Source organism: Diceros bicornis, chromosome 26 (genome assembly GCF_020826845.1).
Source record: "Diceros bicornis minor isolate mBicDic1 chromosome 26, mDicBic1.mat.cur, whole genome shotgun sequence".
In the NCBI taxonomy this organism is placed as follows: domain Eukaryota; kingdom Metazoa; phylum Chordata; class Mammalia; order Perissodactyla; family Rhinocerotidae; genus Diceros; species Diceros bicornis.
Genome location: NC_080765.1, coordinates 6,450,034 through 6,462,763, shown reverse-complemented (window position 1 = coordinate 6,462,763; position 12,730 = coordinate 6,450,034). Strand labels below are relative to the sequence as shown.

General features: G+C 40.7%; 2 protein-coding genes across 2 annotated transcripts in view; one reads left to right on the top strand and one right to left on the bottom strand.

Moving 5' to 3' along the window:
- Positions 1-12,730, top strand: part of LOC131422199 (cytochrome P450 3A12-like) — a 36,394-nt gene that overhangs the window by 20,318 nt on the left and 3,346 nt on the right. The window contains exons 10-11 of the mRNA XM_058569207.1: positions 1,938-2,098; positions 4,580-4,806. Coding sequence (XP_058425190.1) covers positions 1,938-2,098; positions 4,580-4,806 — 388 coding nt within the window. The remainder of the gene's footprint in view (positions 1-1,937; positions 2,099-4,579; positions 4,807-12,730) is intronic.
- On the bottom strand, positions 9,930-10,713 carry LOC131422201 (tumor suppressor candidate 2-like). Its single transcript, XM_058569209.1, has one exon. It carries the CDS (start codon positions 10,711-10,713, stop codon positions 10,399-10,401), a length of 315 nt encoding a protein of 104 aa, XP_058425192.1. The 3' UTR covers positions 9,930-10,398.

Below are 12,730 nucleotides of genomic sequence, written 5' to 3'. Positions count from 1 at the left end.
ATCCACCATTTCTCCAAGGAGCTCTGGTTCCTTTTATTGAGAAATAGTATTTAGAAAACAAAATCTGGGATGTAGGAGTGCTCATTGCTAGTAGGGTTTCTTTGCTTCTAGATCCTCTCAGAGGACAAAGCTAAGAACATCAAATATACTTACACAGAAGTGATATATGTAAATATTTCTGTATCTACGCATAACCAGTGATGTAAACATGCTCTGTTTCACTCTCTCTAAAAACGGCTCTGATTTAGAGTTTATTTCCATGATATGAGTACTCCCATATGGTTAATTTCAAGCTACCAATGGTTTGACACCATCTCAGAGAATTCCCAAATGTTTAGCAGTTGGTCCTCGAGAGCACAGATGATATGAATGTATCACACCACTATAATTTTATCTATATCTACTTCTATCTATCTATCTATCTATCTATCTATCTATCTATCTATCTATAACTGTATGGTCCGGTACAACTTTCTGTGATGAAGTTTTCTGTATCTGCCCTGTTCAATGCAGTAAGCACTAGACACATGTGGCTATTGAACACTTGATATGTGGCCAGTGCCACTGAAAACCTGAGTCTTATAATGTATTTAAATTTAAGTAACTTAAATTTAAATTTAAGCATCCACATGTGGCTACCATATTGTACATCACAGCTCTAAACTTTCAGTATCAAGAGATTCATGCTGACCTGGGGGAGCATTTGATATATTAATTTACCCACAACAGCATAGCAGAAGTCATCATTGGGATGTAAGAACTCTATAGACCTTTCTTACACTCATTTTGTAGTGTTTTAGTTGTGAATTATGTGGTTGGAGCAGATACCAACCATGTTTATTTCAGTGCTCTAATTAAGGACTCTAAAAGTCCTAATCTAGTCCCAAGCAAATCGATTAGAGTGGGACTATGCTTAGTTTCTTCCAGGAGAAATTCAAAATGGAGGCCAACTTATAAACACAATGGCTATTTGCTGACTGTAAAGCAGGGCAAAGAAAGGACACATATGCTGAGGAAGATGACATTCAGGCCATGATTGAATAAGCATTGCTGTTATTCTCACTGGATCTTATTTTTCTACATTTCATGCTGGTCAATGCTATTCTTTCTTCTACTATTTTAATGCCACTGATTAGACTAGGGTCAATCACCACTCTTCTAGCATTTTTGTCTATCTCTGTAGTTTCCATACATATCTGGGGTCTTCCATTTGATGTCTTGCGCCTCAGATCTTCCATTACTTAATGCCTCTGAAGGCACAATCCATGCTTATCAAGCTAGGTTGTGCACACAATACCCCACATCTTTTGATAGTTCAGGTTCTGATTCGATAGTTCTAGAGTAGGGGTTGAGATTTGCATTTCAAATGAGGTCCCAGATGCTACTGGTCCATGGACCACAATTTGAGTAGCAAGGTTTTACCTGTAGGCCAATATTATTCTCTTTAATTCCCTCAAACATATCAGGGGAAATATCTTTTAATTTTCTCTACAATTAAGCCTTAGTATTGCAACTCTCTTAAAAAAATTTAAGCTATATTTTAGCTAGAGTAATTTAAGTTATTCCTGGGGATATGCTATTCCACTTTACTTGTAGCTAAGGTACTTTTAGGATTCTCCATGAGGCATGCTGAACACTGTATATGTTAGACAGAAATTCTGTCTCTTAAACTACCTAGCTATGTTCGTGGGGACGGTGGCATAACCAGGAGGAGATGTCCAGGAATAGTATACACATCGGGAAAAACTGAATTAAGACAATTTTTGCTTTTTCTGTTCTTTCAGATACACATCAGAGTGCGAACCACTCTCAGTTTGAACTGCTATTCTATTTTTCTCCCCTCGGGTTTTGGGAGTTTCATTTGGATTTCTCTTCATCTAAATTGTGATGTTTTACATTGACCTGCTTCACCTAAAATGTCTTTCCTCTCCTTTTAGCTCTGTCTGATCTGGAGCTTGTGGCCCAATCTGTTATCTTTATTGTTGCTGGATATGAGACCACTAGCACTTCTCTTTCCTTCCTTATGTATCTTTTGGCCACTCACCCTGATGTCCAGCAGAAGCTGCAGGAGGAGATTGATATGACTTTTCCCAATAAGGTGAGTGGCTGATACCTGGAGTGAGAGGGAGAAGGTGAATTATTAGCAAGAATGTCTCCTTAATACTACTTATGAGAATTTTTCAAAAAGCAAAAACATCAATTCTTTCACCTACTCTATTTAAGATGGATGTAAAGAGACAAAAACAAAGGGAGAAACCTAGGCAATGTATGCTACTCACATAAATATGAGATCTCGGAAAAAAGTGCTGGCCCTGACGTACCTATTATCCTTTACCACAGTATTGCCAGGTGAAAACCCCAGAACCTCAATGGCACCTAACAATAAGCATTTATTGCTCAAGTGTCTGGGTAGTTATCTCTGTTGATATTGGCTGGATTTGCTTTGGTCTGGCTATTGGCTGATGTAGGCTGGCCTTGGCTAAGCTGACTAGGCTACTCAGCTCCACGTGTCTCTCTTGCTCCAGAAAACCAGCCTGGGTGTGCCCTTCTTAGGGCAATGGCAGAGGGCAAGAGCAAGAAGCCCAATCATACGGGTGTCTTTCAGAACTGTGCTTGCATCTCACTTACCCAACATTCCACTAGTCCAAGGCAAGGCACCTGGCCAAGCCCAGAGTCAGAACGGAAGGACAACACAAGTTTAGATGGCAAAGGGCATGGACACCGGAAAGGGTGAAGAATTGGGACCATTAGTGCAGTCTACTACTCATGGTAAACTTTACAGACTAGGAGAGGTTGGTGTACAGGGAAGAGCAGGAAATAGGACAGGAAATGGAAGACATGACTCTGAGTCTTGACTGCGGTTTTGGACAAGTCTTATGACCTTTCTGAGCATTAGGTCTTTCAGATATAAGGCAAGAATCCATTTTAGGGCGTACCCAAATTAGAGATTATCTCTTTTCCCTGGTAAAACCTGTATTGGGATTCTTTTGTTTGCAATATGATGAAAAGGTCAGTTTGAGGCAGAGACTAGCTAAACATTGTGTTCTCCCTTTTTTATAATAATATTTACAAGGACAATAACAACATGAGTAGCTAATAGTTGCTTATTACTAAATGTGTCTCTTCTAAATGCTTTCTATTTATAAATGAATTAATCTTCATAAAATTCTGTATCGGTCAGGATAGGCTAGGTTTACCCTCAGTAACAGATTATCCCTCAAATTTCAGAGGCTTTACACAGCAAATGTTCACTTCTAACTGTCATTTAGATGTCCAAGTGGATGTAGTGGAGGATGAGAGTGGGAGTCTCTGCTCCACATATTTGCTAGGGATACAGCCTATGAGGCTCCATCTTCTTCTAGCTGATTGTCTGGAACAGGAGCCCTTCCTGTTGGCTACGGAAGAAAGAGCCAGTGTTTCTCACTGGCTTTTCAAATGTTTTGTCCCCGAACTGACATACATCACCTCAGCTCACAGCCCATCACCAAAGCTGATTTCCCCTAAGTTCATTGGGTTGTAAAATGTGTGAGAGGACATGGATGTTGGGTAAGTAGTGAATGTCTCTGTCCAACAGCCCTATGAAGTGTCTACTCAAATCATCTCCATGGAACATATCAGAAAACTGAGCTACAGAGAGATAAAATACTTTCATACACTAGTTATAACTAGTGATGAAGAAGCCCAGCTATGAACCAGGGTATCTGGCCCCAGAGCCAAACTCTTACCCTCTACAATATTGTCTCTTTAATGTAATACCAGGTGATAGCCACATATTGACCACACAGTTTTCAGATCTCTTCCAAAACAGGATTTCTTTGTAATGAGAAGAGACCTGGTCTCTGTGGCTAGAGTGGCTTGTTTAGATCTTCAGAGCTTACAGTCCAATTCTGAAGCAGCCGCTAGGAGACTTCCAGCAACCAAGGGTGAGGCTGAGAGTGGGGTTCCGATCCTTTTTATAACTTTCTTGAGAAATGAAATTGAAAGTGCCAAGGTAGCATCCTATCTTACCTTTTGTTTTTTCCTATTTTGTTTAGAAAGGAACTAGTTTCTCCCCAAGTTATTTTTAATTTTTTTAAAACAGTTTTTCTCTCCAAATTACATATATATAAACTAAAGAGTTATCAAGAAGGATTTTTCCATTAAAAAACTTTGTGTGAATAGGGCATTTGCTCTTTTATGCATTCTCTTTCCTTGTTACTGATGTGTGGCCTCTCTTTTGAGAGGAAACAGTGACTTTGGCATATTTCACTTAAGAGTAAGAGTCATAGTCTATTAGTCACATTTGTTCACATGAGAAAGAAAATCCACTACATGGTAGTGTGAGGGATTTCAGACCCTGTTTAGAGGATTCTCCCAACAGTCTCCTATAGTCCTGGGAGTCCATGCTACTCCATGCATCTCAATGGGTCACTGAGCAGGTCAAAGGACATGATAGATATTAAAATGTCTATAAATGCTAAGGTCCTTTATCAATATGAATTATTCTTTCATACTCCTAACATTTCAATAGTACTGCAGAGACTGAGTGAAAAGTTGATCCCAAATATCAATTTATCAAAACCTGTTTCTTTCTTCCCAGGAACCTCCCACCTATGATGCTCTGGTACAGATGGAGTATCTTGACATGGTGTTGAATGAAAGTCTCAGATTATTCCCAATTGCTGTCAGACTACAGAGGGTCTGTAAGAAAGATGTGGAAATCCATGGGGTGTTCATTCCCAAAGGGACAGTGGTGATGGTGCCCACATTTGCTCTTCACCGAGCCTCGGAGTTCTGGCCAGAGCCGGAGGAGTTCCGTCCTGAAAGGTGCAGACCCCTGGGAAAGGAAACCCACCCTGATATTGGCAGATTAGAGCATATTTTGACATCTCTTAGCATAGATGACAAATGTTTGATTATACAATCATTTATTTGTACATCTCTTTATTTTTGACAGTTTTTTTTTCTTATTACAAGAGTGGTCATTGTTGTTGTCAAAATTTTACAAACTGTAGACTAGAAAAAGGAAAATTATAGCTTTCCACATTCTGAATAATTTAAGATAGGCCTCATTAACAATGTGATATATATACTTATGCATGTTTTTCTATGCATACTTCACTTTTAAAAAATTAGAATGGGGGCCAGTCTCATGATGTAGTGGTTAAGTTTGGCATGCTCTGTTTTGGTGGCCCGGGTTCGTGGGTTTGCATCCTGGACGCAAACCTACACTACTCACCAGCCATGCTGTGGTGGCCACCCACATGTACAGTGGAGGAAGATTGGCACAGATGATAGCTCAGTGCTAATCTTCCTCCGCAAAAAAAGAAAAAATATCGGAATGATATTATATTTTATTTGGTTTTGAGCTGCTTACTCATAAGTAAAGTATAAACAACATCCTATGTTACTGTATACTTATATGCATAGTATATATATTTTTGTGTGATTGCCTGCATTTGCCATAATTTACTGAACTGATACATGATTTTGGGAATATAGGCTCATTTTTCCTTTATGTTTTCTATGCTGTTCCCTTCAGCTCTCCTAATTTACCACCCAGATTCCCATATTCTGTTTTTTTTAAACATTGCTGCTGTTTCCTGTAGTGTTACTGTGAGAGTGAGGTGACGACCTGAGAGGTCCTCATCCTGGTGTTTTAAGCAGCCTCATTGAGGACAAACATGAGCACAGGTCCCCCGTGCTGTCTGTGGCTGCAGTCCTGTGCCAGCTCCCTTCCACTCTCAGTATTGGGTGACCCTTCCAAAGGGAATTCCTCTGCTGTCTAGACTCTGAGACATTCTCCCGGGAGGGGTCTTGAGCATGCTTTTCTGGGAACTCAGAGCCAAGGTCTGACTTTGGGCACAGCTTGAACTCTGGAAGGAGCTGACGCTTTCGCATTTATTGTATTGGTGAGCACAATTTGGAACGAACTTTTTAGGGCACCAGCTGAGATCTAGACTTTTATTAACTCCTGACTGTAAACTCCCTGATGGCAGGGACCTTGTCTTGTTGGCATAGCGTCATTAAATCTGGTATAGCATCTACACATATTACTTGTTGAAAGAAGAAGATAGAGTTGACCAAATGCTCTGTTTTCTGGACCAGAGGACCTCTGTGGTTCCTCCAAGCTCAGCAGTTCCCCTCTGTAGTTTCACACGCATAAAACCAGAGAGCACTCACCGTACTTCTCTTGTTCATTCAGTCGTCAAACAGAGAGGAAGTGCTTACTGTGTCTCAGGGACTGGGCCAGGCAGTGAGAAATCCAAATGTTAAAAAATGCCTATTATGAAGAATTTTTGATATATACACAAGTATATGTGTTTTGACATATATACAAGCATATCCTATAGACACAAATCTATGGAATAGTTTTAATGTATCTATATGGGTCCACCACCTGTCCAATAACCATCAGCCCATGTCAGCTGCATCGTCCTCACACCTCTGCTACCCTTCTCCTGATTCCCATATTTTTTAAGGCATATCATGTATAACTATTCCAGAATGTTCTCCAAAATATGAGGACTCTTTAAAAGTACATAGCCACAATGCCATTATCACTTTTCCCAAATCCACAATTTTTCTTCATGTAATCACATATTTAGGAATCAAATTGAATAAAGCATAAGTGTAACCTGCAAGGAATTTATAGCTGATGGAACAGATAGAGAAGGAAATCAGTGATTATACTATAGTAGAGTAGCATTATATGCCCATGTAAATCATCTGATGTAAGCTGTTCTACATGGCGGGGAGACAGAGAGAGAGAGAGAGTGAGAGAGAGAGAGAGAGAGAGAGAAGGAGAGGGAGAGGGATAAGGAGAAGGTTTGGGAGAGGGAGAGTGGGAAGGAGGCAGAGAGGGTGAGAGAAGGGTGGGGAGAGGACGAAAAGAGAAGGGAAAATAACGATTTAAATAATGGGAGGCATTTTACTTGCTTTTTTCAATAATGTCTTATAGTTTTCAGTGTATAGGTATTTCATCTCCTTGGTTAAATTTATTCCTAGGTATTTTATTCTTTTTGTGCAATTATACATGGGGATGTACTCTTGATTTGTTTTTCTGCTAGTTCCTTATTAGTATATAGAAACACAACTGATTTCTGTATGTTGCTTTTGTACTCTGTGACTTTGCTGTATTCATTGATTATTCCTAATAGTTTTTGGGTGGATTCTTCAGGGTTTTCTAAATGTAGAATCAAGTGATCTGCAAATAGTGAGAGTTTTACTTCCTGCTTTCCAATTTGGATCCCTGTTATTTCTTTTTCTTGCCTACTTGCTCTGGCTACAACTTCCAGTACTATGTTGAAGAAGTATAGTGAGAGTGGGTTTCCTTGTCTTGTTCCTGTTCTCTGAGGAGTAGCTTTCAGGTTTTCACCATTGAGTATAAAGTGGGTTTGTCATATATGACCTTTATTATGCTGAGGTATTTCCTTCTATACCCGTTTTACCAAGGTTTTTTAAAATCATAAATGGATGTTGGACCTTGTCATATGCTTTCTCTGCATATATTGAGATGATCATGTGACTTTTATTCTTCATTTGGTTAGTGTGGTTTATCACATTGATTGATTTGTGGATGTTGAATCATCCCTGCATCCCTGGAATAAATCCCACTTGATCATGGTGTATGATCCTTTTAATGTATTGTTGTATTCAATTTGCTAATATTTTGTTGAGGATCCTTGCATCTATGTTCATCAGTGATATTGGCTTTTAATTTTTGTTTTTTGTGTTGTTCTTGTCTGGTTTTGGTATCAGGGTAATGTTGGCCTTGTAAAATGTGTTAGGAAGCATCCTGTCCTCTTCAATTTTTTTTTTTGGGAAGAGTTTGAGAGGATAGGTATTAAATGTACTTTGAATGTTGGTAGAATTCACCAGAGAAGCCATCTGGTCCCAAACTTTTGTTTTTTGGGAGGGTTTGATGACTGTTTCAATCTCTTTACTTGTGATTGGTCTATTCAGATTCTCTATTTCTTCTTGATTCAATTTTGGAAGGTTGTGTGATGCTAAGAATTTATCCATTTCTTCTAGGTTATCTGATTACAGGCGTATAGCTTTTCATAGTGTCCTCTATAATCCTTTGTATTTCTGTGGCGTCTGTTGTAATTTCTCCTCTTTCATTTCTGATTTTATTTATTTGCATCCTCTTTCTTTCTTCTTAGCGAGTCTGTATAAGGCTTTGTCAATTTTGTTTATCTTTCCAAAGAACCAGCTCTTAGTTTCATTGAACATTTCTATTGTTTTTCTTCTCTATTTCACTTATTTATGGTCTGATTTGTTTTATTTCCTTCCTTTTGCTGACTGTGGGCATTATTTGTTCTTTTTCCAGTTCTTTTAGGTACAGCATAAGATTATTTATTTGAGATTTTTCTTGTTTCTTCAAGTAGGCCTGTTGCTATAAACTTCCCTCTTCATACTGCTTTTACTGCATCCCATAATTTTTGGTATGTTGTGTTTTCATTTTCATTTGTCTCCAGGGATTTATTGATTTCTTCATTGATCCAATAGTTGTTCAGTATCATGTTGTTTAGTCTCCATATGTTTGTGGCTTTCCCATCTATTTTATTATAGTTGATTTCCAGTTCGTAGCAGTGTGGTTGATAAAGATGCTGGCTATAATTTCAACCTTCTTAAATTTACTGAGGCTTGATTTGTTTCCCAACGTATGGTCTATCTTTGAGAGTGTTCCCCGTGCACTTCAGAAGAAAATTCCATCCACTGTTTTGGGATGGAATGTTCTTTATATATCTGTGAAGTCCATCTGGTCTTCTGTTTCATTTAACACCACTGTTTCCTTCTTGACTTTGGATGAACTATCTGTTGAGGTAAGTGGGGTATTAAAATCCCCTACTAATATTGTGTTGCTGTCAATATCTCTCTTTAGGTCTGTCAAAACTTGCTTTATATAATTTGGTGTTCCTATCTTAGGCATATGTATATTAATCAATGCTATATCCCTGTAATGGTTTGTTCCATTTATCATTATATAATGCCCATCTTAGTCTCTTGTTATCTTTTTTAGCCTTGAGTCTATTTGTCTGATATAAGTATGAATATACCCACTTTTTTTGGTTGTGATTTGCTTGGTGTATCATCTTCCATCTCTTCATTCTGAGCTGATGTTTATCTTTAGATCTGAGATGTGTTTCCTGGAGAAAGCATATTGTTGGGTCTTGGTTTTTTTTTTTTTAGGGTCTACAAATAATTTTATTGAAACAACAAAAAACACAACAACAGCCTTCCTAGATTGGGGGCCACCCTCCCCAAGCCATTTCCCACACTCTTGAAGCACAGAGCTTGCACAGTAAGGAATTAAAAAAAAAGTCATAGTCATTTCTATGTAGAAATCAGACTCTGCACCAACAACATCATAAACTAGACTATTTACAAACTTTCACATTTTAAGTATTCCTCTGATGGTTATTCTCCTTTCTGTCCCTACCCAGGGTCGCCAGTACTTTCCCTTGACTGATCCTGAAGGGATGGGTATACTGTAGGGGAAGGGATGGTGGGCTCCACAGAGCTACTGGCACCAGCCCTAGGGTGCTCTTCCTCACCATATGGTAGTGGATGGTCTCCTCCCAATGGGGTGTGTGTGTGGGGTGGGGCTGGTGCAAAGGCAAAGGGGATTAGACAGAGTAGGTGGGTTGAGGCAACTCCCCCTAGGCATGGCATCCATAGCCCTTCCTGATTCCCATCTTATGCCCTCTCAACTGGCAGTGGGGGTGGAGGGCAACAACTAGTTGCAGTGGGAAAGTATCAGCCCAGCCCTGGGTGAAGGGAAAAGCCTTCCACACCAGTCCTACTCTTATTAACAGCCAGCAAACTGTCCATCTATCTGGGGGTGGGAACAGATGGGCAGGAAGAATCAGGCTTGTGCTGCCCCCAGCCTCTGTCCAACACAGGAGGAATCGAGATAGCAAACGGCTGAAATGCTCCAGTGAAGGGGTAAGGGAAGTGAGGGAAAGGAAGTTCCCACTTCTGTACAGCTCCCACAGCCCAAGGGCTGGAAGAAGGCAGACCTTGCTTGTAAAGTGCTGTAGCCCCTACCAGGGCTGGGCCCTAGGCAAGCTTGGAAGAAAGCAGGCCAGGCAAGGGCACAGGAACCAGGCATTCCTGACCAGTATATGCCCTGCCATGCTCCTTGTAGAGACTGCTGGGGAAGGTGGGCTGGTAACTTCACCATTATCCCTTGCCAACCACCAGCCACCTCTTGTCCACATGCAAACCAACACCCAATCAACATTGCAGGACTGCCCCGCTCACAGCTGAAGATTCCAGGCCAATGGAGTTTATTCAGGGTTGTGGCCCCAGCCAAGGTTCCTCACTGGAAGCCAAACCTTGAGCCTGGAGGTTTCTTGCTGGGGCAGGAGGTGCTCATGCCTGCCACCCTCCAGGCTCACACCTCGTAGAGGATCACAGGGAAATCCACGTGGATGCGGGGGGATCCAGCTTCACGATGCCCTGAGGAATCAAGTTCTTATGCACCCGCCTCAGCTTGGCCCGCTTCTGCCCGTTCTTGGTGACGATTGTCTCCTCATAGAACTCGTGAGCCAGATCCCCATCCTCGTCATAGAACATGGAGCCGCGGTGCGTGAATACGAAGAGGGGCACGACTAGGCCTCGCGGCCGCATCAAAGCTTGCTCAGCGACCGCAGCCTCCGGACCACCGCCCACCGCCGCTGAGGCGAAGGGCCACAGGCCCCGAGCTTTGGAGCCACTGGCACCCATGTCAGGGCCACCGGCGCATGGTGGGCCCTGCGGCCACTTCGCTCTCACAGGGCCGTTGGCGCCGCCATGCCCTGCCTCGGCCTCGTCTGGCAGGTGCCACCACGGCCGCCGCCTTCCACAGGCTCCGCTGTCTCCACGGAAACCTCCTGGGTCTTGGTTTTTAATCCATCCAGCCACTCTGTGTCTTTCGATTGGTGAATTCAATCCATTTACATTTAGAGTGATTATTGATATATGAGGGCTTCATACTGCCCTTTTATCTTTTGTTTTCTGCTTGTTCTATATATCCTTTGTTTCTTTTTCCTTGTGTTTCTGTTTGCCATTTCACTTTGGTGGCTTTCTGTGATGTTTTTCTCAGTTTTCTCTTCATTTATGATTTTTGACCCTGCTCTGATTTTTTCTTTTGTGGTTATCATGAGGTTTGCATAAAAGATCTAACAGATTAGGCAGTCCTTTTTCTGATAGCCTCTTATCTCCATTAGCCCACGCAGGTTCCGTCCTTTTCCTCTTTCCCTTCTAGGTTATTGTTGTGATTAATTATTCTTTTTTGTGTTGTGAGTTTGTGACCAAATTGAAATGGCTACAATTATTTTTGATGCTTTCTTTCCCTTTAGCCTTTATGTTATAAATAAGTGTTTGCCAACCTATTCAGATACAGAGTTTTAATTTTCTGATTCTATTTAACTCTGTGCTCAAAGCTATGTAAACCTTTGTCTTTGTCTCTCAGGTAGGAGGGCTCCTTTCAACATTTCTTACAAGGCTGGTCTAGTGCAATGAACTCTCTAAGCTTTTGTTTGTCTGGGAAAACTTTTATTCTTCATCATATCTGAAGTATAATTTTGCTGTATATAGTATTCTTGGCTGATAGTTTTTGTCTTTCAGTATTTTGAATATATTATTCCCCTCTCTCCTAGCCTATAGGGTTTCTGCTGAGAAAGGTGCTGAAAACCTAGTGGGAGTTCCTTTGTATTTTATTTTCTTCTCTCTTGTTGCCTTAATGCTTTTATTCCTCATCATTGACTTTTAACAGTTTCAATATTATTTGCTTCAGAGAAGGTCTTTTTGGATTGATGCAATTAAGAGTTCTATTAGCTTCATGAGTTGCATGTCCAGTTCCTTTCCAAGGTTTGAGAAGTTCTCAGCTATTATTTCTTTGAATAAGATCTCTGTTCCTTTCCACCTTTCCTTCTGGGATACTGGTTATCCTTATGTTATTGTTCCTAAATGAGTCCGCTATTTCTTGAAGAATTTCTTCATTGTTTAAAAAAAATCTTTGTTCTTTCTCCTCCTCCACCTGAATCATTTCTCGGTTTCTATCTTTGAACTCACTAATTCACTCCTCCATATGGTCTGCTCTATTTTTAATGATTTCTACTTTATTTTTCTTTTCATTAATTGTGTTTTTTAACTCCAGAAGTTCTGTTTGTTTGTTTTTTTTTAGTTTCTGTCTCTTTAGAGAAGTACTCCTTCTGTTCATTAATTTTATTCCTGAGCTTATTGAGCTATCTTTCTGAGTTTTCTTGTAAGTCATTTAGTTTCGTTATGACAGCTGTTTTGAATTTCTGTCACTTAGATGGTAGTCTTCTGTGACTTCAAGATTGGTTTCTGAAGAGTTGTCATTCTCTTTCTGTTGTGCCATGTTACTGTAGTTCTTCATGGTGTTTGATGAATTGATCATCTGCCAGAGCATTTGTGGTGGTAACATCATTTCTTATTCGGGTAAGACTTTGGTTACTAGGGTTCTGAGCTGCTTCTGCTTGTATTTGAGAGCCTGCACTTTCCTCCCTCCACTGCCTCTACTAGAGGCATTGTCAGTGCCCTCGTTGTGTAGTTTCTGCCTCTGAGGTTGTTGGTGCCTTGCTGCTTGTGATGTCACTGCCACCTCAGGTGTCACCACCGAGGTCTCCAGGCTGCAAGAACATCTGTTTCTTCCAGGCATACCTGGGTCTTGTGTTCCTTCACTGGCTCTCCATGAGTTCTCTGTATGTCCAGACGCTGCTGACCTGTGCGCCACCTG

Coding starts and splice junctions, on each gene's coding strand:
- LOC131422201 (XM_058569209.1), bottom strand. CDS start 10,713: ATGGGTGCCAGTGGCTCCAAAGCTCGGGGCCTGTGGCCCTTCGCCTCA.